At 33.3% G+C, this 27,280-nt stretch overlaps 2 protein-coding genes across 2 annotated transcripts; both read right to left on the bottom strand.

The window, feature by feature from the left end:
* Window positions 1-17,542: 17,542 nt before the first annotated feature.
* On the bottom strand, window positions 17,543-20,083 carry LOC124541852. Its single transcript, XM_047119761.1, has 2 exons — window positions 19,810-20,083; window positions 17,543-19,230 (listed from the first exon to the last, which is right to left on the bottom strand). The coding sequence occupies exons 1-2, from the start codon at window positions 20,081-20,083 to the stop codon at window positions 17,543-17,545; spliced, it is 1,962 nt and encodes a 653-aa protein (XP_046975717.1).
* Window positions 20,084-21,139: 1,056 nt separating this feature from the next.
* On the bottom strand, window positions 21,140-27,064 carry LOC124542027 (probable pseudouridine-5'-phosphatase). The gene is made up of 7 exons (XM_047119985.1): window positions 26,883-27,064; window positions 26,358-26,440; window positions 24,511-24,646; window positions 23,467-23,597; window positions 22,709-22,807; window positions 21,917-21,976; window positions 21,140-21,416 (listed from the first exon to the last, which is right to left on the bottom strand). Exons 1-7 carry the CDS (start codon window positions 26,899-26,901, stop codon window positions 21,258-21,260), a joined length of 687 nt encoding a protein of 228 aa, XP_046975941.1. The 5' UTR covers window positions 26,902-27,064; the 3' UTR covers window positions 21,140-21,257.
* Window positions 27,065-27,280: the final 216 nt, after the last annotated feature.

Below are 27,280 nucleotides of genomic sequence, written 5' to 3'. Positions count from 1 at the left end.
TTACAATTTGAATAGCTACACTATACAGCATGTTCCAAATAGAATTTTTTTAATTTGTTTTTATAATTTTTTATGTTTAATTGTTTTTTTATATCAATAGGGATTTTATTAATTAGAGTAGGAATAACATATTCCAACACTCGCTTGCCGTAGTTATTATTGTATTTAGGAATATTTAATTTTTGATTACTGACATTTCTTAATTGCATGTTATAATTATTAGTATTTATTGTTTGATTTACATTAAAATTAAAATATTGATCTGTTAGTAGCATGAACTCAATTTTAATATTAACTGGCATTACCTTGCAATAAATAAATAAGTTGTGATAATTAGTTTTATATAATTCTTTAATTTTTTTTGGTACAATCGTTTTTAACAATCTTAGCTGCAGTTGATAAATTTGATTAATATGTGTTCTCCCTGTTAAACCATAGCTGCTGAGTCCGTATGAAATTATAGATTCGCCGAGAGTTTTATACATCATCAATAAAATTGAATATGGAATTTTATTACGTAATAAACTAAATTTTGCTAAAAGGGCTCGTAACTTATCACAGACACTATTTATATGGTCTTTCCATTTAAGACGGTTATCAATAATTAATCCAAGATATCGCTGGTTTTGGACCATATCTAATGAGGGACATTTACAATAATTATTACTATTGCTGTGTAAACATGTATGACTATGGGCAATGATCTTTAAACTACCATTATATCTGTTGTGACTAGAACTTATATACATAGAATTTGTCTTTGTGACATTTATTACAAGACCTACATCATGTGACCACTTCGCAAGTACGTCAAAATCCGATTGAATTTGTTTTAATGCTTCGTCTATGTTATTGTGCGCTGACAGGAGACATGTGTCGTCTGCAAACTGATACATTTCACAACTTTTAATAGCATTTTCTAAATCATTGACGTACGTTATGTAGTGCAATGGTCCTAGTACCGATCCTTGTGCCGTTCCGTGTGAGACGTATACTTCATCACTAAGCGATTCACCGATTTTAACACTGTATGCTCTGTCTTTTAAATAGTTTTGACACCATTTTAACAAAGGTCCTCTAATTCCATTATTTTCGAGCTTTTGCATTAAAACAGTATGTCTGAGCGTGTCAAAAGCCTTACTATAATCTATAAATACAACTATTACATGTTTTTTATCATTTAAATGCTTATTGACAGAGTTGGTAAATTTAGATAATAACTGCGTGGTACTCTTTTTCGGTTGAAAACCAAATTGCTTATCAGATAAAATATTATACTCTTTATAAAAACATTGTATTTGTTGACAAATATATTTTTCTACTATTTTATCTATTGTTGGTAGTACTGTAATAGGTCGATAGTTTTCGTAGTCATCACTTTTACCTTTTTTAAATAAAGGCCTGACTAATCCAAATTTTAAATCTTTCGGATACTTACCTGTAGTTATACAGGCATTGATCAATTTTGCTATTATTGGAGCAATTTTATCATTTAATTTTTTGAGATCTATGACACGTATATTGTCTATGCCTGGAGATTTGTTATTGTTGAGTGATTTAATAATATTAGAAACATTATACACACTAGCCTTTTTAAATCTACATGAAATATTAACATGTCTTTCATAATCATTTATTTTTAGTAATGGCATTGTACATGTGGGTATAATATTTTTAACACTGTTTTTAAAAGACATTGCAAAGTTATTTGCAATATCTTTTATTGGGATGCTATTTTTGTTAAAAGCTTTTATAATAATTTTATCCAAGGAGTTTTTAACTTTGCCTGTTAATCTATTTACTATTTGCCATAATTTTCTATAGTCATTTTTATATTTATATATTTCGCTTTTATAATAGTTATTTTTAGTAATATTTATTATTTTATTTGCAAAATTTCTTGCTTTATTATATTTAAGTTTTAATATTTCATTTCCTATATCTTTCTTCCATTTTTTAAACAATTCATCTCTATATTTACATGCTCTGATTATACTTTTGTTCATCCAATGATTGGATGAACGATTTGGATTGTTTTTTATTTTTATTTTAGTTTTTGAGTTGTTATAGCAATTATTTATTTTATTTTTAATATACATGTAGATATCATCAGGGCATGTCATACGATCAATTGGTGTCCAATCGATGTCGTTTAAAAGCTGTTGCAAATGTTCATAATTTAAAATAGTTTTATATTTATCATCATTCTGTATAGCGGTTGAGCCAACACATGCTAAGGCAACCATTCGATGGTCGGCTAGTACAGTGTCGAGCGTCGAGGTGTATATGTCTAGTGAATGAGATCTCGCGTATATGTGGTCTATGCATGATTTTACTATTTTATTATTACGTAATTCAATACGTGTATAATCTGAAATCCCACACACCAGACCTAAACCGTACATCATATTGTTATATTTATGTTTGACAGGATTATTTATTTTTAAGTCAATGTTTATATCTCCCAACAAAAACAAGTCATTAGATAATTTAGTGTTTTTAATAAGTTGTTCGAGTTCCTCAATAAACAGATGTTTACTTAAGTTCGGAGGGCGGTAAAGTGCGCACAGATTAGCGACGTATCTGTTCGGTGTAACTAAAGTGCCCAGAATACATTCAAAGTGTTTTGTTTGTGATTTCGATATGCTAAATTTATGATTTTTGTTGATATATATAATTATGCCGCCACCTCTGCGCGCCTTACGCAACTCTGTGTACATTTCAAATCCATCCAAACCATACATACAACTTAATGAGTCGGAGATATTTGCCTCAGTTACAACAACAACATCGATTGATTTCTGAGATAAGTTAATACATTGTTCTAAGGCAGAAAAGTTTTTTATCATAGATCTTATGTTTATATGGACGCAAAACAGTTGGATATTATTGGATATTATGTGGTATATTAAAAACAAAATCCTGTATGTTTGTACAATTAGATAATTCCAGTAAATCATCATTTATTTCTTCCATTTTAGTTAATTGTGAGATTATTATAAATTGTAAACTATAAAAGACTATAAACTATAAACTGTAAACACTTAAAGAAAAAGGATAAAATAAATAAAAAAACTGAGAAATACCTTTTCTTATTACAAGTAAGTTTTAATTTTGAACTAAGCGACTTATGTCCTTTATTGATCTTAGTATGATAGGTACACTATCACTGTCCTTACGTACACGAATAACACCCTTTTTACACCATATAAACTTGTATTTATCCTTAAGTTGTTGTTTTGCATTCCATAATAAATTTTTATTATACGGTGTTAGGGATTCTCGTATATATACTATTTGTTGACCGGACTTTGTACCTGTATTTACAACAACATCCTTTACAGATATCTTACACTTTTTTGATGTAGTAATCCATTTGTTTTGAATAGTTTCATTCTTCATTTTTAATAGTATCGGTCCCGGCATTTCATTTCGACTCGAGCCCACTTTTGTCTGAATACTTACTACATCATCTTTTTGTAATTGCAATTTATTTGCAATTTCTTCAACAATCAACCTTGCTTCTTCTTTATCATTGTAAGGTATATTAGATATCTCAATTTGATCACCCAATTTTTGTTGCTCGATCTCCTGTACCCGTTGTTCTAATGCACCAATTCTAGTTTCTAGGTTAGAATTTTTATTGCTCAGTTCTGTGTTTTTTCGTTTAAGTTCCTGAATTGACTGCTTGCAAAACTCGAGACCTTCCACCAATTCATCCAGCTTGTCACTCTGATACTGTAGCGATTTCATAAAGTCCTTCATTTCTCGTTGTATGGCTTTTTCGATTTCTTTGGACATATCGCTTACCATTTGTTTTATATTTATTCGCATATCCTGAGATGTATTATCCTCATCCTCGTCATCCTCCTCCGGTACGATAAATGAATTACGTTTTAAACAGTTGCTATTGCATTCTTGACACGTCCATTGTAGATTTTCGGTTGCACGCAAAGCAGCAAGTTGTTTATTTGTTAGACCAGAACACGAAGTATTTCCATGTACTGTTTTTTCACATTTATTACATTCCAATCCAGGATATCGTTTGGTAATATTTTTTCCACACTTATCACATTTACTCATTTTGAATCTATTACACACCGCGCAAATACGTGTTGACTTAACGAACTACCGCCGACGAATGAACTACCGCCGACGAATGTTAATAAACATAATTTATATACATAACATAAACATTATTTATATAAGGCTTCATTGATTTATATAATTTATATATAACATTGCCAATTTTCTTGTAAGGTTAAGTTTCCAGAGTTCCTTGGACTTGATTATGTTGGAAGCGGGTTATTCCTACACTCTGTGACATGCACATACTCGGCTAAGAAAAAGAGCATACAGTACAGTAACAACCTTTAATTTCCCACTGCTAGGCTAAGGCCTCCTCTCCCACTAAGGAGAAGGTTTGGAACATATTCCACCACGCTGTTCCAATGCGGGTTGGTGGAATGCACATGTGGCAGATTTTCGATGCAATTAGACACATGTAGGTTTCCTCGCGATGTTTTCCTTCACCGTCGAGCATGAGATGAATTATAAACATATACATAATATATAAATATATAATATATAGCGGTGCTTGCCTGGGCTTGAACCCGCAATCATCGGTTAAGATGCACGCGGTCTAACCACTGAGCCAAAAGAGCATGCTTATAATAAATTACTTACTATAATAGTTATATCTATTTATTACAATATTTTAATAAAAGTAATTTGTTCCAGAAAATCAGGGAGTGAGTAATTGATTATTTATTAAATAACATAATTCATTAAAAACCACCAAATTTACCTTATTTTAGGATTTTTTACGCTATAATAAACTGCCGTATTGATGAGTAAATATATGCTCGAAATTGTCACAGCTTAAAAGGGAATTCTGACCTTAATATTTGTTATTAATTACAACTTTATACTTTTAAGCGTTCCATAGAAAAAATGTCTTAATAGACAGAAAGACGAAAAACTAAGTAATCTTATGCCCTTTCCTTAAAATCCACGTAACCTTAAACATTAAACACATTAAATCTTTAAGCAATCTTTTTGCAAACTCCGGTCAGTATTCACGTTCTTCCTAATCCTACGATCTACTGATGATCTATTACCAAACTTATCTGTGTAGCGTTCAAAAATAAATTTCAATTGTTGTCAATTATTTAATTGTATTATATTTAACATCAATTATTAAACATATTCATATATTGAATGTCAATTTCAGAGTCCAGTAAGTATATAAATCTTGTCATTTATGTTAAACATAATATACATATATCTTGACAGAAGTCCTTACCATCAGACATGATGCAAATAATCACATAAACGATTTACTTAATACATATAACAAAGAGTCATAAGACACTCTCTAGACGTGTTGTCTGTACGACGGCTGGCACTGAAATGCCGCGTTGCTGACTCGCACACACCGATGTAGACTCCGTCGAAGCGTTATGTAGTACTGACAATACTTGTAGATTGTCAAATTAAATCCCGTATTGTTGACATTTCCGATATATATAACACTAGTTGTCGCCCGCGGCTTCGTTTGCCTTTTAGGGATTGGTTGTCGTGGGTTAGGCAAAAAAGTAGCCTTTGTTCTTTCTTGAAGTTCGAAATTTGTGAAGCAAGTTTCACACCAAATTTCATCAAATTCGCTTCGTTGGTTTGGTAGTAAAAGACCGACAGATAAACAGAGTTACTTTCGTATTTATAATATTAGTTTAAATTGTTTAAATATAGTATATTATACTGAACATTGTACATATAGAAGAATGAAGGGAATGGTGTTAATATTTGGTGTCTTTTCTCAGTACAATCAATATTGCGTATTTTTAAAAAAAAGAATAATAACAATGCCTAATTACAAGGAATTGTTAAATTTCTATTTCCTTCCAATACTAGTGTAGTATTAGAAGATAATAGCCTAAGGGTTCAGTATCGGACATGCGACTTTTCACGTCACTGGCCGCTCCGTAAAATAGCACTAATGACGCTTAGTAATTAAAATATATACATTTTAGCTTTACTAATCTCGTTACTATTTCCTATTATTTTTAGTTGAAGGTAAGTTACACTTCATGATATTTACAGTAGTTTGTTCACGACTTAATATAATAAAAGTAACGTTGCAATTAAACTAAATTAACACCATATATCCCCCTTTGCCGAGACCTCCCTTTGAGGACGGTTTGAAGCTCAATCCTCCGCGGCTTTAATGCGGTTGGTGGAAAACAGCCTTTATTATAGGATTTAAAGAAATGTCTTTATAATCATCAAATCAAAAAAATACGTGTGAGTCACCAGACGTCCTTCATAAATAATAACTTAGGCTAATCTGAGTTGAACTATTTATTACTGATATTGTTTAACTCGAGTCGAGATGGCCCAGTGGTTAGAACACGTGCATCTTAACCCATGATTGCGGGTTCAAACCCAGGCAAGCACCGCTGATTCATGTGCTTAATTTATCTTTATAATTCATCTCTTGCTCAGCGGTGAAGGAAAACATCGTGAGGAAACCTGCATGTGTCTAATTTCATCGAAATTCTGCCATATGTACATACCACCAACCCGCATTGGAACAGCGTGGTGGAATATGTTCCAAAACCCTCTCCTTAATAGAAGAGGAGGCCTTACACTACACTACTACTAATATGATGTTCTAAGGAATGATCGCTTAGTAACAATCATTAATAATTTCCTTTCTTTAAAAATATGTTACGCAAAATATTTCATCCTGTTTTAAATATATTCTAGGCCAATGTGAGTATTTAAATTATTAGTTAGTTCTTTAGTAGTGTTTATTATGTTGTTAGTTGTTTTGGACTATTACCCAGGCCCGTTTGACATACTGCCTGTCTATTCCCTATATTATTACTATCTACTATCCTTTCACATATACAGTTTGTTTTATGCTATAGGTTGGCGGACGAGCATATGGGCCAGCTGATGGTAAGTGGTCACCTTCAACCATAGACAATGAAACTGTAAGAAATATTAACTATTCTTTACATCGTCAATGAGCCACCAACCTTGGGAATTAGGATGTTATGTCCCTTGTGCCTGTAGTTACACTGGCTCACTCACCCTTCAAACCGGAACACAACAATACTGAGTACTGTTATTTGGCGGTTGAATAAATGATGAGTGGGTGGTACCTACACAGACGGGCTTGCACAAAGCTCTACCACCAAGTAACGTATAGTATTAGTATACATTTGATTTTTAATAGTATGCTTACTTTATTACCTATTAGTATATACGATATGTCAGATTTCATACTAATATTTAATTTTTGATTTTAAGGAACTTGTAAGTAATTATTTCAATGAAATTGTTACATTCAAATCCTTTGCTTATTGGTTAATGATAACAATTTATTTTTTAATTTAGAGAAACGTAAGTATTGTCATAGTATTTATATGTGTTTGTGTAATCGAGCCGTATGTGTGTATGCAGCCGATCTTGATGATAAAGGCTATGCAAGCTATGTTATGATCATATCCTCCCCAAAAATATTTTAAAAAAGATCGTATTCAAATTACCCGTATTTCAAGAATTCTTCTGCATCCTGGATAATGACGGTTTAGTATATATGTAGGTATGTACAGTACGACACAACATAGATGTAGCATCGGAAAACTTTTTAAAACCTATCGCTTCCGAATTAAGTATGTACGCTATCCCAAACAATCAATATTTATTTCTTATGTGAATATGATCTTTACACAGACGTAATAACGTATAATATTATATGTCCTTATATATTCTTCAATTTGACACGTCGATTTACAGCGACGTGTCAATAACGTGTATAATAGCGTCGAATAGCGCGATAGGGAGCTATTTCTATTGGTTGTGTAAATCGGCAGTAATCGGTTTTATTGAAGGTTGCCGAAGCTACGTCTAAGTTATATCGTACTATAAGTTATGAGTGTGTGTAAATTGTATATAACGTGTAATTATAATTTAACATTACATTACAAAGTAAATGTATGGATGGTACAATCTTTAGTTCATAATAATGATTTAATGTAAATTCATTCTTATTAATAATTAATTAATATGTTTAAATTTGTTTTTTTAGATATCGGTAATTATTACTATTAAATTTTATTTAGTAATTAAATAGTCGATATCAGTGATTTACTTATATATTCAATTTCGATTAATAGACCATTCATGAGCAAAATATTAAAAACATTATATTATTCGGAACGCTCGCTATTGTTATTTATTGTGATTTAATATAAGCCATCTATTTACTATACCATATATTGAGTAATAAAACTATCACGTAATCTGCACAGACACATGTTTGCTTATATTTTTTGCTCGGGTAAACGCCAATGAACTGATACATATTAATGTCTGGAATTTTTTTTTTTTTTTGTTTTATTTAGGTTTACCAACAGTTGTTTACACTGAATATAACACATAAAACACTTAAAATATATACATAGAATAGCGTAACAACTAATTATAGGTAAACACCGCTTGTACCAACACATAAAAAGTAAAAAGTAGCTACAGCAAATTCATTTAACACAAGATAAACTAAAACTTAATTACAAAAATAGACATGAAGAAGAAAGATAAAAAAAAATGTTTAACAAAAATATGCATACATAAAAGTGTCTTATAGAAGTAGTTATTTTATTAATTAATGTAAGATAAGCCAGTACAAGTTGCTTTCAACTTAGTGAGGGATTCATAATGTACATCGATTTGATCACTGCAAGCATTTATCACTTTACATAATCTAGAACAGGGAGAGTTGGCACCTAACACAGTCTTTCTAAGAGGTGGACAGAGTGGTGTGATCGAGCTGCGAGGGAGCCTAGAGGGTACACGCAGCTTGAATAGGCCAAGAAGCTGGGGACAGTCAATTTTGTGGCAAAAAATTTTACCCGCAAACATTGCATCCAGTATATGCCTACGATTGGCTAGGGACTTCATGTTGAAGTGTTTAAGGCGACATTTATATGAGCGTATTTTTTTAGCTATGCCATTATGAAACGATAGGTGCCATACAAATCGTTTTTGAATACGCTCAGGTCGCAGTGAGTGTGTAGCATAATGTGGTCTCCAGACCACGCTACAATATTCCAAGACACTACGAATCAAGCTATTATAAATTAATATTTTAGCTTTTTTGTCGCGAAATATCTTACAATTTCTTAGAACAAACCCTAACATGCGAGAACCTTTATTTATTATTGTGTCCATATGAGGTATAAAAGTTAATTTTTTATCATATACCACACCGAGGTCGCGAATTTGATCTACTTCCTTTATTTTATCATTATTAATGTAGTAATCAAAAGCATTCAATTTCTTTTTCCGCGAGAATATATTTAGTTATTAAATATACGCAATGTATTGTATTTATATAATGGATTTTTAAGTTTTTCTCAATTAAAAGAATACAAGTTCCTATAATATCTATATGAAAATAATTAGCGTACAAATAGGCAAGCAAAACGATTTTTCTCTTTTTATTTAATTGATTTTCTTTTTTCACCTACACTTACAGATTGCGGTAAGCAGATACTTAAATAAATTTTCAATTTATATGAAAATGAACAATATAATAATATTACTGTGGTATAATTAATATTATATTGTGATATTTAATATAATAATAATATTTGCATATATTAATTGATTTTTTTTGCTTCTCTTTATCGTTTAGCACGAATATGTGAGTGTCTTATTTTTGTTGTATCATTGATAATTTCTAGCTAAACTGGAAACTATTAATAGTAAAATAATTATTATTTAATTAATGCATTTGCTAGTTTTCAACCGACTTCCAAAAGGAGGAGGTTATCAATTCGTCTGTATTTTTTTTTTTTTTTTATGTTTGTTACCTCATAACTTTTTACTGGGTGGACCGATTTTGATAATTTTTTTTTTGTTTGAAAGGTAGTGCTTCCCGTGGGGTCCCATTTTTTTTATTTTTTTTTCCGATGTTGGAATCCATGTGAAAACGACATAAGTCTTAAATTTGCATTATGTATATGCGCGACAAATAGGTGAATAACTGAAAATCACGTTAACCAATTTTGATAATTCTTTTTTTATTATAAAATATATACTTCAAGGGTAATTTGGTGAAACTTTGGTAAAGTTCTGAGCACAGGATCCATGACAAAGTAACGGAACGGAAGGGAACGGAACAATTCTGAGGAGCACGTTAGCGATACTCGGTCGAATCTTTTATTTATAGGTTATTTGGATATTTGAGTCACCTTCCGTAATGTGGTTATGTTTATGTAATTATCATAGTCGAATATTATAATCAACTAGCTACCCACCCCGGCTTCACACGGGTGCAATACTGATACTAAATATACCACAGAATTTGTTTATATACGACATCACATCGCAAACTTCTAAAATTATCAGTGTTTCTTTACTATATTGTTCATGTATTATATACACAAACATTCCCCTTGAATCACACTATCTTTTAAAAAAAACCGCATCAAAATCCGTTGCGTAGATTTAAAGATATAGGGACAGAGAAAGCGACTTTGTTTTATACTATGTAGTGATGGAACTCCTATACGGCTCGCAGTTAGGGTGCGATATGGGGCAGAATTTCTTACTATCTTTAATCAAATTTTGTGTATGTGATGTGATGTCATATGATGTACGAAATATAGTTGGTCTTTTTCAAAGTTTTTTTGCTGAGTTCGATTACAGCTCTTTCGAGGGTTCCTTGTAGTTTACGCCGCGTGACGTATTAAATCCGCATTTTCGAAAGTCTATTTTTGCTTTATTCGCAAGTTTCCTTTGAAATTGTCCTCGATGTAGTTTCTGACTCATATAAACGGAACGCTTAATCTATCCATATTAAAAAAAAATTAGTTAGTCAACATCAGCTCCACTTAAAATCAAAAAATAAATAAAATTTTAACAAAAAGAAAAACCGACTTCAAACAAAACACTATTTTGAAACAAATAAAAATGTACTAAAAAGTAATAAAAATAATTGAATATTTAACATATTTTTGAGAGTCCTCCTAGGTAAAATGAAATGAAAAATATTAGACTACTTAAAAGTCGATTTACGATTATATAATGTAGTTATAATTATTGCTATATTTGGAGTCGGTGTCAGCCAACCTACACTATATCTATCAAAAAACAATACGAGAATACTTTAAGAAATATGTTTCTTACAAATTACCTTTTATACGATATTATACTGGGTCAATCAAGAGGCTCGTATCGCTTCTTTCTTTTGATTGTTGAATCGTGTACCCGTGGCTGACACCGGCTCCAAATATAACAATAACTATAACTACGTTATATAATCGTAAATCGACTTTTAAGTAGTCTAATATTTTTCATTTCATTTTACCTAGGAGGACTCTCAAAAATATGTTAAATATTCAATTATTTTTATTACTTTTTAGTACATTTTTATTTGTTTCAAAATAGTGTTTTGTTTGAAGTCGGTTTTTCTTTTTGTTAAAATTTTATTTATGGTATAGGTTGGCAAACAAGCAAATGGGCCAATTGATGGTAATTGGTCACCAAAACCCATAGACCATGGCGCTGTAAGAAATATTAACCATTTCTTACATCGAAACTAACCTTGAGAGCTAAGATATTATGCCTCTTGCACCTTAATTACACTAGCACATTATCAGAGCTGTTTAGCAGTATCTGGTGATACCTACATAAGAAAACAAATTTCTTGTCATTGAGTTAAGGCTAAGGAATTAGCCACTATATTTATATTTTAAATGATCGTACTTGACACATTAGATACGCTTCACGCCTCATACTGCGTTCTTTGACACAAAAATAGATCATATTATTGATCTGATCTGGGATTTAGGCCTAGAAACTTGGGATTTGCACACAAAATATAGACTCTAGAGTCTAGACATACGAGGCATTGACATATACGTAATATAAGCCAATACCTTCTACAGCATTCACAATGTGCTTTTGAAATGGTTCTTCACAAAACAAAAAAAAGTTAATTTAAATAACTTGTTGCAGCTTTTGGTTAGTATGATAATTAAACACCTATTCTATTAAACTTTAAATGTAGTTTTGATTAAATTTAATTTTATTTATGAAAGAAAGAAGGACATATCTACTTAGGGAATTGCACTTCTGTGTCCGTATACTACACAATGGATCTATGTAACCTGTGATATACACTGGTTGCTTGGTTGGAAAGATACACCATAGACACGGGCAACATGTCTGCCATGTCATATAAATATAACAATTATATATAAGAAGCTATCGTTTTAACATATTACAAACAACAACAAAAACAGCCTGTAAATTCCTACTGCTGGGCTAAAAGGCCTCCTCTCCCTTTGAGGAGAAGGTTTGGAACATATTCCACCACGCTGTTCCAATGCGGGTTGGTGGAATACACATGTGGCAGAATTCTATGAAATTTGTCACATGCAGGTTTCCTCACGATGTTTTCCTTCACCGCTGAGCACGAGATGAATTATAAAGACAAATTAAGCACATGAATCAGCGGTGCTTGCCTGGGTTTGAACCCGCAATCATCGGTTAAGATGCACGCGTTCTAACCACTGGGCCATCTCGACTCATTAACATATTAGTTACATGCTTATTTGAAATTTATCAGATGTTTAATCAAGCTTTGTATTCAATTATTCATAATATTTATTTATTTACTTAATTTCAGCAACTAGTGGTAATTACTTGATTTTTATTTTAAAAATTCTAGAATCAATGTAGTCTACACAGATCTATAATAAAATATTAATGAATATTAAATTTATATTTTATGTAAATTTATTTTATCTGTGTAGTTATGCATCTGTCATCCCGAGTGACAAACATCGCAAAAGGGCGGGAAAATTATTTAGATATTATAGGGAATACTTTGAATAAAATGATTGAGATTAATTGAGCTTCAATATTTATAAACGTTTTTCACAAATATTTGTTTACAATAGTACTTTTATTTGATTGTCAATTTATGTCAATTTACAAAATAGATTTATTAATAAATATATTCATATGAGTAAACCCGTTTATTGACTCTTACTAAAAGAATCACAATGTCATCCTAAACGCTAAAAATAAGAGGAAGATATTTTTTGCACGCACTCACACGCGCTTAATTGCGCAAAACACAAGTTTGCTCAAATAAGATGAACATTTACATAATAATTTTATTGAACGTTAATTTATTTTACAGACAGAGGTAATATTTGAAATATTATTTTACAATAATTTAATCATTTATTGTATTTAATTTATCATTAATAATTAATTATTGCTTAATTTTCGTAGAAATGGGTATGTATTATAAATAATTCAATCTATTCAATTTAATATTTTATTATTTTGTTAATCATTCTTTATTATACTTTTAAGGTCACTGTGAGTATAAATTAATTATATTATTGTAAGGTAATATGTAGCTAGTAATATTTAGGTAAAGAAGCTTATTAATTATAAAATAATTTTATATGTTTTCAGTATCAAGTAAGTTTATATTTTTATGGTGTAGGTAGGTGGACGAAAACATGGCCAACCTGGTGGTAAGTGGTCACCACCACCCATATACAATCCGTCTGTAAGAAATATTGTATCTACCTAACCTCGGAAACTAAAATGTTATGACCCTCGTGTCTGTAGTTGCACTGGCTCACTCACCCATTAAACATGAACACCACAATACTGGGTACTGTTGTTTGACGGTAGAATATCTGATGGTACCTACCCAGAGGGACTTGCACAAAGGCCGTCTGAGATGCGAATAATAAATGCTGTAAAATATTTTAATTCTACTTGGTGTTAATGTTTCTATAATAAAATTCCGCAGACATTTTTAACTTTGCCGTTTCGTAAATTCAAATTGTTTGTAAAAAATACATTGGTAGAAAAAGCATATTATTCGATACAAGATTTTGTAGATGATAGAAAAGCATGGAGTTAATACCTGTTGACTTCCAAGCTGGATATATTAATTTAAATAATTGTATTTAACTAACATGACTTTGTATTTTTAAATGTTGAAAAAGAGTAAATACTGAGTTTCTTGCCGGTTCTGCTCGGTAGAATCTACTTTCCGAAGCGGTGGTAACTTCACTTAATTGTAAGATGGTGATTCAAAAGCGCTTGTAAAAGCCTACTTGAATAAAGTTTATTTTGATTGATTGATTGATTAATTGCTTACAGTGACACTATTATTGTGTGCCCGTTTGGAGGGTGAGCTAGTGTAACAGGCATAATAACCGTTCCCAAAGTTGGTGGTGTATTGGTGAATTATCTGGATTGGTGTTTTCCCATATGTCTGTCCGCCGACCAATATATTTTTTTTATTTTCGATCCAATATTATTATTAATAAGACATGTTTAAACCAATATAATTATATTTTCAGACGACCGTAAGTAAATAACACTTATATCAATTAAATAATAATGATTCTAATAATATATAACAATAATATTTTTTCCAGGGTCGAACAGTAAGTTAATTTATTAATTTACATTTTCTAGAATATTCAATGAATCCAACTAATATTGGAAAAACTATAAACCAACATATTATATGTACTATATATATTTGGCTAATATTAACGTTTTATGATTGTATCTTGATCTTATTTTTTAATTGCAAAAAAGAACGTTTTATTATAAATTGTTTTTTTTTTTCAGATTGTAAGTATATTATTTATAATTACTGATATCGATTAAAATTAATTAATATAATATAAATGGCTTAATATTAATTATAATTGATACTTTGTTATAACAGCCTGGGGTAAGTAAATACAATATTATAAACATAAAATTGATTCCAATAGCAAGAGTGGTATAAATAACAATTTTGACCTTGAAATACCGTGATCTGATTGGTTGTAGGTTTCATTTTGTTCACTTCTCCTACCACTGGAATGTACACGTACTATAAGTAACATAAAAGCTTGATACAAACAAACAGACAGACAGACAAAAATTGTAAAAAATGTTATTTTGGTATATGTACCGTGTATAAACGTATTGAGTAAAAATGGGCTATTACAAACAGACACTCAAATTTTATCATACGTATAGATAATGTACAGTCGGGGTAAGAAAAGGTTCGTCACCTTAAAATATATTTTCGTGTGCTCAGTATGAGCGATAATCTGATTTACCCATCGAGAATCACATATTGCGTCGCAATGATTCGATGTTTAGATTCAAAAGGTACTAAGAGTTTAAGACTCGATAAAGGAATGAATTTGAAAACTGACGAAGGTTTTCCTACTTTGACTGTACATATATATACATATATTGTATTCAAGTGTGAGTTATTTCTTTCAGTGTGAGTGCGTGACCCGAGGACCGATATCCCTATTCAAATTGAGAGGAAATATTAAATTTCCAAAAATAAAGGTAAACTATATATTTTCCTTTAAATACTAAGCTGACTGTTAGGAATATGACTAAATAGTTAACAAGTTGTAATCTTCTGTGTTCATCATACAGTATTTTGTTCATTAATATATATACATTACTATAATGAGCTGAGGTGACCCAGTGAGCTGAGATGGCCCAGTGGTTGGAAACGCTTGCATCTTTGCCGATGATTACGTGTTCAAACCCAGGCAAGCACCACTATATATGTGCTTAATTTGTGTTTATAATTCATCTCGTGCTCGGCTGTGAAGGAAAACATCGCGAGGAAACCTGCATGTATCTAATTTCATCGAAATTCCGCCACATGTGCATTCCACCAACCCGCATTGGAACAGCGTGATGGAATATGTCCTTAATGGGAGAGGAGGCCTTAACCCAGCAGTGGGAAATTTACAAGCTGCTATTTTACTTTACTTTTTTTTACTTTTTATTACTATAATATTAACAGTCTGTTAATTTCCCACTACTGGCTAAGACCTCAGCTCCTTTCGAGGTTTCGAGCACAATCTCAAATGCGGTTTAGCGTATTTAAATATGGCAGAATTTCGTGAAATTAGGTACATGCAAGTTTCCTCACGATGTTAACCTTCATCGCTGAGCATGAGATAAATTATAAACACAAATTAAAACCATGCAAATTTAGTGGCAACTGCCCCAAACCCGTAATCATCGGTTAAGATGCACGCGTTCAAACCACTGGGTCATCTTGGCTCTCTTCGAGATCCACAGTACTGAGTTGTTACTCTGTATAATAATATCTGATATGAAAAAGACTGGCTGAGCAAAAACGCCCTTAGATTTTCAGTCATGATATTCTCAGTAACAGTTCTGCGTATGTAAATTGATGAAATCGAAGTCAAAATGTACTGTATCCATCGTATGACCGAATATATTCAAATTGACACGTCGATTTACCTGCACTTGCTTTTTCGGGTTGAACTGACGGGAGAATCTGTTGTGACGAATAGCGTCGAATAGCGCGATAGGGAGCTATTCTATTGGTTGTATAAATCGGCGAATTTATTAAATTTGACGATGCTATATCTCAGTTGTGTCTTCCTCAAGAATGACAGAAATTACAAATTAAGTGAATTCTATGTGTGTGATATTATGACACCTATTTCTTTTTACAGGTGACCCCTGAAAGATACGTAACATTACCTACGGAACCAAGTTCAACGTTATGTCCTCCATGTATCTGTAAAGTTTGCCCGAGTGATAATGAAATAGAGTTGAAGTAAATCGAATATGAAAATATTTAAGAAAGTATAACATATATACCTACCTTTTAATTATATAAAATTTATTTAGTCATATAAATTTTTTTCGTTTTCTTTCTTTTAAGAATGCCCTGTATTCTAATTTTGTCATCATTAAAAAGAAAAACATTAAAATTGAATTATTTTATGTGTACATAATCTCATTTTATTTATTGAATAATAGCAAGAACCTTGGTGTACCTGCGCGAAATTAAATTTAATTTTACCCCTTCGAGTTGCTTGCACGTTACTCGATATATATGTATATTACTACGTGCAAACCATATTTCATCAAAATCAGCAGTTAAATCATGAAATCAACGGACAGAGTTACTTTCGCATTTATGTGTATTATTAGTAGGGATAATAGGTCTATGTATATATTTACTTCTGTAAATATATATGTCAGTATTAACATGATACTTTATGGTAGGGCTTTGTGCTAGCCCGCCGCTAAACAACAGTACGCAATATTGTTGTGTTCCGGTTTGAAGGGTGAGCGAGCCAGTGTAACTACAGGCACAAGGGACATACCATCTTAGTTCCCAAGGTTGGTGGCGCATTGACGATGTAAGGAATAGTTAATATTTCTTACAGCGTCATTGTCTATGGGTGATAGTGACCACCATACATCAGGTGGCCCATATACTCGTCCGCCAACCTATTCCATAAAAAAAACACGCGTTCATATAATACATATATGCATATGTAATATTTTAGCATTATATACCATCACCTTAATCGTTTATTTGACAGTGTAAATATTTAGTAAAAACTTTCAAAATGTCGGTATCTATTAATTTATTTCACCTAAAACGATACAAAATGAAAAAAAACCTTACAAATTAGAAGGACGTCCTAGAATCGTTTCTTTTCAGCGTTCTGACGTAATCCGAATCATTGCTTGATGTGTACACAGACGCCTTCGACATGTGAAGTAATTTAACATCCATTTCTTCATTGCGACCTGGATCCGAAGACGTAGCCAGCTTGGATTTCTTACGCAGTAAAGTTAAAACATTCTTAAAGATATTCTTCTTTGTTTTACTCGAAACCGTTGACGCTGCTGATTCTCTAACGTCATTGAAATCACTGGAGAACGTGTATTTCGATATGTTTTCTCCCACGAGATACGTAACGCCTCGTTCTGATAGGAAATCATCAATTGAATCATTGGAGAAATAAATCTGTGCACCTTTTTCCGGCGAAGTAGACGGAGCACCGGTTTTAGAAATATCATCTATGTATCGACTTTCCTTCTTCATTGGTCTCAATTCAGACACCTCGAAGCAATTGTAACTGTGGCATTTAATTTCTTGCTCCGAAGATATATTATTGGGTTCCACATCAGAATCATCAAATTCCAATCTCTCTGTGTTATCAACTATACCTTCAGTTTTGGCCTTGTTCTGTTCTTTAGCCTTTTCGTCTTCAAATGCAACTTTTGTTTCACAATTTCGTTTTACTTTTTCTGCCTTAGATAAATCAGCGTCATTTGCATTTGCGTTATCCAATCCCTTGATAACTTCAGCATCTTTATTTATCTCAGTAATTGCTTCCGATTTAAATTTCTTCCAATCGCGTCTATTTAAACATTTAGACAATATATCGTCAGACATACTCGTCTTCAAATTTTGATTCTCCTTCTGACAGGCTTTGTAGCATTTGATTTTCTGCTCAGCATTATTGGAGGTTTCACTTAGATATTGAAAATCAGTTTCAATGTCGATATTACTCGTACCGATCAATGGTGTGGTAACTGAAACGTCTTGACGGTAGTTGAAAAACTTCCTAACAACTTTTTTCTCATCGTTACACTTACAAGCTTTTGTCAGCCAGAATATCATTGTACAAATCAGAAAGCATTGTATTGTTATGACAGAACTGAGAACAATTAGAGTCCACTTATTGTCCATGAAATATCTTTTCCAAAAAGATTTCAAGCAATATTTTTTTACATTTTTATTATTATCAGATTCAACATTATATTTCATCGGTGTCGTGGTTATACTTATAACGTTATCTATTAAATCAATTGTGTTATCAATTTCTGTATCATTAGGTTCAAATTTTTTTATTATTAAAACGTCTTTAGCATGCCTGTTCCTGCTTTTCCTGCTCAATTCCTTGACTTCTCCTAAATCTCTTTCATTTATTGATTCTCCATCACATTGATTGCTAATTGGATTATATATAACAGTTGGATATTCAGATTCATCATCAGAAATACATGCAGGTACTGCTATACATCTTTTACGCTTCCTGCTAAAATAGGGCTTAATGCCATTGTAATATGTTTCACAATTGACTGGTCTGCAATCGTTGAATGGATCCTCATCTCTATTTTCACAATGCTTTAAATTCCTAACAAACTTAAAATCATTATTTTCTATTGTAGTATCGAAATTTATCTTCACTGTGTCTCTTTTATTAGGCCCATTGTTCGTTTTCGAGTCTATGAACACAGTACAGAAACCAACTCTTTCATAAACATCTAACAGAGGGGCAGCTACCTTTAAAGTTTTGCTTCCACCTAAAATTAATATAGTTTTTATTAAATAACCGTAAAAATAAACATTCAGATAGAACAGATAGATGAGATAAAATTATAAATATTTCGCTAAAGTTTCAGTTACTAAAGAATATAAATGAAAATGTATTAATTAAGTATAAATTACATTCACTTTTCAATAATAAGAATTATATGTAATAATTACTCTTCATTATTTTTGCTCTGAGCTAAGATGGCCCAGTGGTTAGAACGCGTGCATCTTAACCGATGATTGTATTTCAAACTCAGGCAAGCACCACTATATATATGTGCTTAATTTGTGTTTATAATTCATCTCGTGCTCGGTGGTCAAGGAAAACATCGTGAGGAAACCTGCGTCTAATTTCATCGACATTCTGCTACATGTGCATTTCACCAACCCGTATTGGAACCACGTGGCGGAATAATTTCCAAACTCTCTCCTTAATGAAAGAGGAGGTCTTATCTCAGCAGTGGGAAATGTACAGGCTGTTTACTTTACTTTACTTTTAATTTTGCTCAATATTTCGTTTCATATTTGTTGGTGTGTGTAATATAGATTGTTTCTCACGATCTACCTACCTTTTAAAACAACATCAAAACATCCCCCTATAATATTTAAATAACCACAATCAAAGCCTCCAACATCCTTAAGGCAACATATATCTGGAGCGATCTGTACATCGTAATCATAGTTATGCGATGTATTATTAATTTTTATAAAGAATATCAATCCAATCGACGATGGATTCGGAGTTTCTAGACCGGCTTCCGAAAATAATTCAGGATTACCGTCCGTTCTAATCTCACGTAAAAATATAACGATTATAACAAATATATATGTATAAAACTTCATCTGTCAATGTGCTATGTAAATGTCCGACTCATTGTCATTACGATCAATATTATTTTCTTTTTAAATATATTTAGATTGTATAAAAACTTTTTCGTCAAAAAATCTAAAATTACAGAGCCATTTAAGAAAAGCAAAAGAAACAGAAAATTGTACCACAATGAACTATGTCTCGAAAGAATAAAAAACTTAACACTCTAAAGGAGTACAAAACCATTAAATTAAAATAAGAAAGTTATTACAAAAGTATTTGGTGCTTTCTTAATATTGACTTGGCTCATTGGCTGCCTTGGTTTAGGAGTCACTTCTCCCCCCGCCTCAATAGGTGCCGCAGTGATCAAGGGGGGTCCCAGTACCCCGGGAATCCCCCTAGGTGTTGGAGGCCCGCATAGGCGGGCCGACCGTCAGGGCGTCACGGTAGCATGCGTAAGCGATCCCGTGGCGTCCGCCGAGAGACGGAGAGGGTACCGCTGGTTTTTTAGTGGGTAAACCCGATGTACTTGGGCACACTCAGCGTACAGGGCTCCGGGGAGTACCACACCGCCCCCCCACTGGTCTAGGAATCACACCAAGGATTCGATCTTCTAAGTAGCTAACATAAAACGTTTTTATATCTAAAAGTTCGCAAAGTATCTCTGGCAAAGCACGTAAAGCACGTAAAGCCGTGACGTTAGCGCTTGGATCTGGTTGTGTCAGATTTGTCTGTCTATGATATTATGAGTGTAATGGAAAATAGTGCATTTATTTATTATTAATGTTTCTTAAGAATATGGCAATTACTTCGAGAATATCCCTAGTCAAAACGGTCTGAAATGATTTTAAAAAATATTTTCGTGATGTAATGACTGTTATGTGAAAAAAAAAAGATTAAACTAATTTGTCTTTCGTTTCGTATAATAAATTACAATCAGCAAATTAACAAATCACAAATACTACAGTCATATTTTAAGTACACAATAAAATTTCTGAATTAATGAATTTTTTGGCTACGACAAGGTATTATAGTTATTATACTATAATAGCTGAATTCCGAATAAAAGTGTTTACTCAACTGTAAGGTACGGTCAAGTATACTTTCATAAGCTTCTGATGAAATTGGAAACATTACTTGACTATTGTGACGCAAGTTATTGTATTATTTCAATTGTTTAATTAGCGTTTACACGCTAGAACGGCGCTACGATTGATTTCCTTCAATCCTGCTGTATCGTCTAGGAGTATCGTCGAAAGGCGGTAGACCAAATAACTCTGGCTGAAAGTCCATCAAGGATTTGATGACGATCGTCGCGTGACGCGTGTGTTCCCGATCCAGACGAGAATCTGGAATCATGACTACCTGAAGAAGATATTGAATTGGTATTATGTACATATTTATTTATTTCAAAATTTTCAAGTCATCAGCAAATAGAAGATGGTGCGAATTTAAGAAGCAAGACTCAAAATAATTGATAGTTCTTAAATTATGAAGAATTATAGAATAATAAAAAAAAACCCTATAAATATTTTGACAGTGCAAAAAGTAAAATAGGTACTTCCCATAGGGCAAATACGCCACCTTACGGTAAGTGGTCACTGTGCGTAGACAAAGATGCTGGTAGAGATTTTGACCATCCCTTGCATCGTCAATACGTCACCTAAGTTGGGAACTAAGTTATGTAACTTGTGCCTATAGTTGCAATGGTTCTCCACCCATTGATATATCATGAATGGGTGGTACCCAATCAGGTACAAAGATCTCTCACGAGGTAACACACCATCACTAAAGTTGTACCGAAAATCTTTTACAGTGATACACTTTTCGATGCAAGTGTATATTATAAATAGATGCATGGTTACCTGCATCCCTGCTTCTATCGCAGACGTCACACCAACGGCTGAATCTTCGAAGACAAGACACTGTAATATTGACAGTACAATTTAGTTGACCTCTATTAATTAATTATCATTCAGTGGAATAAAAGTGGACAATAAACGATTTTTTTTTATAACATAGTTGGCAAACGAGCAGGAGGCTCACCTGATGGAAAGTGATTACCACCGCCCATGGCGCGTTGCCGGCCTTTAAGAAAGGAGTACGCCATTTCTAGAAGGTTCCCATGTCGTATCGGTTTGGAAAAACCGCCGGCGAAAGCTGATTCCACAAAGTGGTTGTGCGAGGCAGAAAATGTCTAAGAAATCGCGTTGTTGTGGATTTTCGGACATCAAGGTGGTGCGGGTGAAACTTCGAATTTTGACGAGATGTCTGAAGGTGAAATTCAGCAGCCGGGATTAATCCGAACAATACCCCGGAACATTCCCCGTGAAAAAATCGTTAGAAGATGCAGAGTGCATGATTGCATCTTTTTATTTGTGAGCTAAAAAGCTACACACATTCCAAACGTTTATTTAAACATTTAGAAAAGAGCTGCAGTTATTTTTTAAGGCCTATGTGGGTGGATGGATAAATGGAACGCCTAAAGACGTCCACGTTGGGGTCGTAAAACCAACATGGCCAATGCACCACCAACCTTGTTCAATGAGATATTACATATCTTGTGCCTGTGGTTACAACGACTCACTGACCCTTCAAACCGGAACACAAAAGTATAATAGTACCCACTAAAGTATAATAGCTACAAAAACTCCAACCTGTTTCGGCTTTGGTTTATCAGGAAATCTGGACGCAGCCACAAGATATATGTCAGGCTTTGGCTTCCCTTGGACAACTGCCGGGTCTGTTACGCTAACCTTAATAAAAAATATACACATTTAGTTCTCTATCGTTATTTACGTACTGTAAAAAAGCAATATAAATGTCTTGAAATTAAATTGCTGTTATGTACGCAGTTCTTTGGACTTATAACATGGTGTGAGTGAGACCACCACTTTTTGTAGATTTAGGCAACTTAGCATAAGTTGCCCCAGTCTACAAGAGGAAATGCCAAATCTGGCCTACAAAGTCAGACCAGACCTCTCCTAGTGGGGAGTCATGTTAGTGGTTCCCTGGAGGAAATCCATGTACGTCCTGTACGGGACATCTCTCCATAAACTAAATTTATTATATTATATAATACGCATTTAGCAAATAATGCGTACTTTTAAATGCTTATCCACCGTAGTAGTACTGTTATATCTTAGTGATATCAGTAAAAGGGCTGATCATCATCTTTGGACCTTCCATGTCATGACTCTTTGGTTAAGTCTAAACTGCAGTATGGAAAACGTTAGTCCAATCTCAATCTTGGTATGGGTCGTTAGTCAATTTTCTAAATCAGTAATATTTTCTAAACTAGAAATACTAATTCTGTAATAAATAAACTTATGTGTATTATTCAAAGTGTATGTATTAAAAGCTCGTATGATACCTTACCACTTCTGAATGGTAAGTCGATTACTGTTATACTTACTTTGTGATGAAACAGACCAAACAGTTTAGGTCTGGCCGTGGCATGAAGCCTAACCGCTTGCTCAGTTGAATTTGTCGCTAAGGCAGTTGGGATCTTGTAGTCGTGGAGATGGGTTAACAGGCGCTCTGCTCCTGAATTATGTCATAACGTTTAGTTTAGGAGACGTTTAGATTAAGAGTTTTAAATTTTTTTGGTTAAAGATATCCTGATATAAACCTACCAAACATAAAAAATCCTTTGCGGCATTATGTTAGGTTTAAAAATCATATTAATTTTTTGACGACCTCCATGGTCGAGTGGTGTGTACACCGGTTTTCATGGATACGCCACCCTGAGGTCCCGGGTTCGATTCCCGGCCGAGTCGATGTAGATTATCATTAGTTTTCTATGTTGTCTTGGGTCTGGGTGTTTGTGGTACCGTCGTTACTTGATTTCCATAACACAAGTGCTTCAGCTACTTACATTGGGATCAGAGTAATGTATGTGATGTTTTCTCATATTTGTTTATTTATTTGTATTTATATTTATTATTTATTTATTTAAAAAGTATATCTATTAAAGTTAACAAATACAGTTATGTTCCCCAACCATCATAGCCGAGTTTTTATCGAAATTTATGGCTTATTTTCTGCTTCGATAAAGAACGAACGCATCATATTATGATACCATACCTTCAGGGGATAAGACTTTTTTATGCAGGCGTTCAGCATTTACAGGCTAATTTACTTGGTGGTAGGGCTTTGTGCCAGCCCGTCTGGGTAGGTACCACCGACTCGTCAGTTATTCTACCGCCAAATAGCAGTACTCAGTATTGTTGTGTTCCGGTTTGAAGGGCGAGTGAGCCAGTGTAACTACAGGTACAAGGGACGTAAAATCTTAGTTCCCAAGGTTGGTGGCATATTGACGATGTAAGGAAAAGTTAATATATCTTACAACGTCATTGTCTTTGGGTGATGGTGACCACTTACCATCAAGTGGCCCATCGTCCGCCAACCTATACCATAAAAAAATAATAAAAAAGAATATACAATCAAAATAAATGACCTTTTTGTAACGGCGCACTCGGTAACAGTTTCTCAGACAAGTCTCCCAGCTGCCTTTCAAATTCGTCCGTCGAAATCGGCATCTTCAATTCGCTGACCACAGTCTCACAGATTTGTCTATCAGTAACGCCGTACATCTGCAAAGTTTTGAATTAATACAACAATTATTACTGAATGTACTCTGAGTCGAGATGGCCCAGTGGTTAGAACGCGCGCATCTTAACCGATGATTGCGGGTTCAAACCCAGGCAGGCACCGCTGTTTCATGTGCTTAATTTGTCTTTATAATTCATCTCGTGCTCAGCGGTGAAGGAAAACATCGTGAGGAAACCTGCATGTGACAAATTTCATAGATTTCTGCCACATGTGCATTCCACCAACCCGCATTGGAACAGCGTGGTGGAATATGTTCCACACCTTCTCCTCAAAGGGAGAGGAGGCCTTTAGCCCAGCAGTGGGAATTTACAAGCTGTTGTTGTTGTTGTTGTACTCTAAAATACTTTGAGATTATTTAAAGGCCATTGTAGTTAGTCTAGAAGAGGATACCGTTGGCAATCGGAGTCCAATCAGGAGGAAAGTTAATCTGACTCCTGATGATGGTGGCGGTACCCGACTGGATGCAGAACGCTAATAACTAGGATCAACGCTGATTATGATAGGCTGATGACAAATCGATGGGAACCATTAAGATACTTCATACAGAATTGCATTTTTAATTATAATTATAATAAAGCCTAGTTCATGTTCATTTTTATGTATATGATGTATACTGTATGTCTTAATATCTACGGTCAAAATCATTCTTAACGAAAATCAGCTACTCAATAGGGTATTCTACGGTGTTTAAAATATAACTTCAAAATGTTTTACATTCTCATAAAAAGCCACAAAAAATATATTAGATTAAGATGAAATTAAAGCTTAAACCTTTTTATTTCCGCAAAAACGCTTTCAGTCATTTTGGTGACGTCACTCCTATATAAATAACAGTCTATATTCATAGATTGATACGACCGGCATTCTGCTTTTATTGAAAGGTTTGCATTTTAATAAATAAATACTTACAAATAAAATTCATAATTTTTTTTGAAATTGAATATTAAAGTTAATCCTTGAAGTGAAATAGATATAGTTTAGCTTTTAATAACTAAACACTGAACTGACCGTATCTGCCGCTCTTACGTCACACCATGGCGGCACGTATTTTAGGTCACGTGACATGTAGATTAAAAATTACGACATTTTAATTTAGTATAATAAAGTAATAATGTGCTTTTATGACTCAAATTCAGAATTTTTGAATATAATTCTATATGTCGGCGCGAAAACACGAATTTAAGAAAAACACGTGTCCAAAAATGATTATTTTAATAATTTAAAACTGTTTGATTGTTAAATTAATAATTTTTAGTGAATTTTGAAAATTTAAATTAGTCTGAAATATTTAAGTGTTTGTAAACTGCTGTTATGTTGAGTGAATAAGTCTACCCACCTATTTTTGTTATAAAAGATCAAACGCCCGCCGATATCGACAGGCTTGGTCGAGCCGTCGGAGCGATCGGACCGCCTCATATTGGAATAAATCAGAGAAGCATATTCCCTGAGTTTAATTTCAAACCTCCGAGGATGGATAAAGATCGAAACCCTAACACTCGTGGGGTCAGCTATGCTGACATCATGTTTTTTAAAAACGGGCTGGGACATGCTGCTCCGTTATATATAATCTCGAAGTTTTATCAACTTTCATAATTCATTTTTCACCACCGAAAGTACCCTATATAGTGCAACACACAAGCACTGAAATCGTCACTAAATTGAATGCTATATATGTATATACAAACGACTTACCCTGATCTGTAACGCTTTCGTGTACACTCTGTTGTATTTTTCGCATATTTTCTTTATCATTTGGTGGTAGATAACTTCAGAATCTGGAAATCACAAACGTCATCTTTCAAGCTGCACCATGTATTATGGGTCGGCTGAAATTTATCGTAGACCAGTGATGCATGACGATGGTGCAATGGTGGTACTAAATATAGAACAAAATGTCTAACTACGAGTCGAGATGGCCCAATTTTAAATGTTGAAAAAGAGTAACTACTGAGTTTCTTGCCGCTTCTTCTCGGTAGAATCTACTTTCGGAACCGGTGGTAGCTTCACTTAATTGTTTAATGACGATTCAAAAGTGTTTGTAAAAGCCCACTTGAATAAAGTTTATTTTGATTACGATTTTGATTTTGACTGCGTACCGTTGTTTAGCGGTAGAATATCTGATGAGTGGGTGGTACCTACCCAGGCGGGCTTACACAAAGCCCTACCACCAAGAAATGCCTATGAAATAAGATAAATTTAAAAATAAACATGTCTCACTCAAGACGGTTCCGTCCATATCGAATAAGCAATGCGTTACTTTGAAATAGCCTTTCTTGTAAGAATCCGCGTTGTCCTTAATCGAAAAACCTTTTCATTGCACAAATTTCTAAACAACATTTTTCGAAACATTATTGATAAGTAATAATTTAAAAAAAATAATTAAATGAGTCTTATTATTGTTTTGACATTGTATGACTAATTTGAGTTGTTATTTTGACACAAGGAGTATGAAAGCGCTTGTCAGAATCTTCCTAAACAATCCTTCAAGTGATTTTTATCGTTGATGAAATAATCTGTGGTTTGGAGTATAGTACGACACAACTTAGACGTAGCATCGGCAAATTCAATACAACCGATTACAGTACCAATGGAAATGATCGCTCCATTCGACGCTT

This window comes from Vanessa cardui, chromosome 29, assembly GCF_905220365.1.
Source record: "Vanessa cardui chromosome 29, ilVanCard2.1, whole genome shotgun sequence".
Taxonomy (NCBI): Eukaryota; Metazoa; Arthropoda; class Insecta; order Lepidoptera; family Nymphalidae; genus Vanessa; species Vanessa cardui.
Note: the sequence above shows the minus strand (reverse complement) of the source record. Positions and strands in the feature narration are given on the sequence as shown.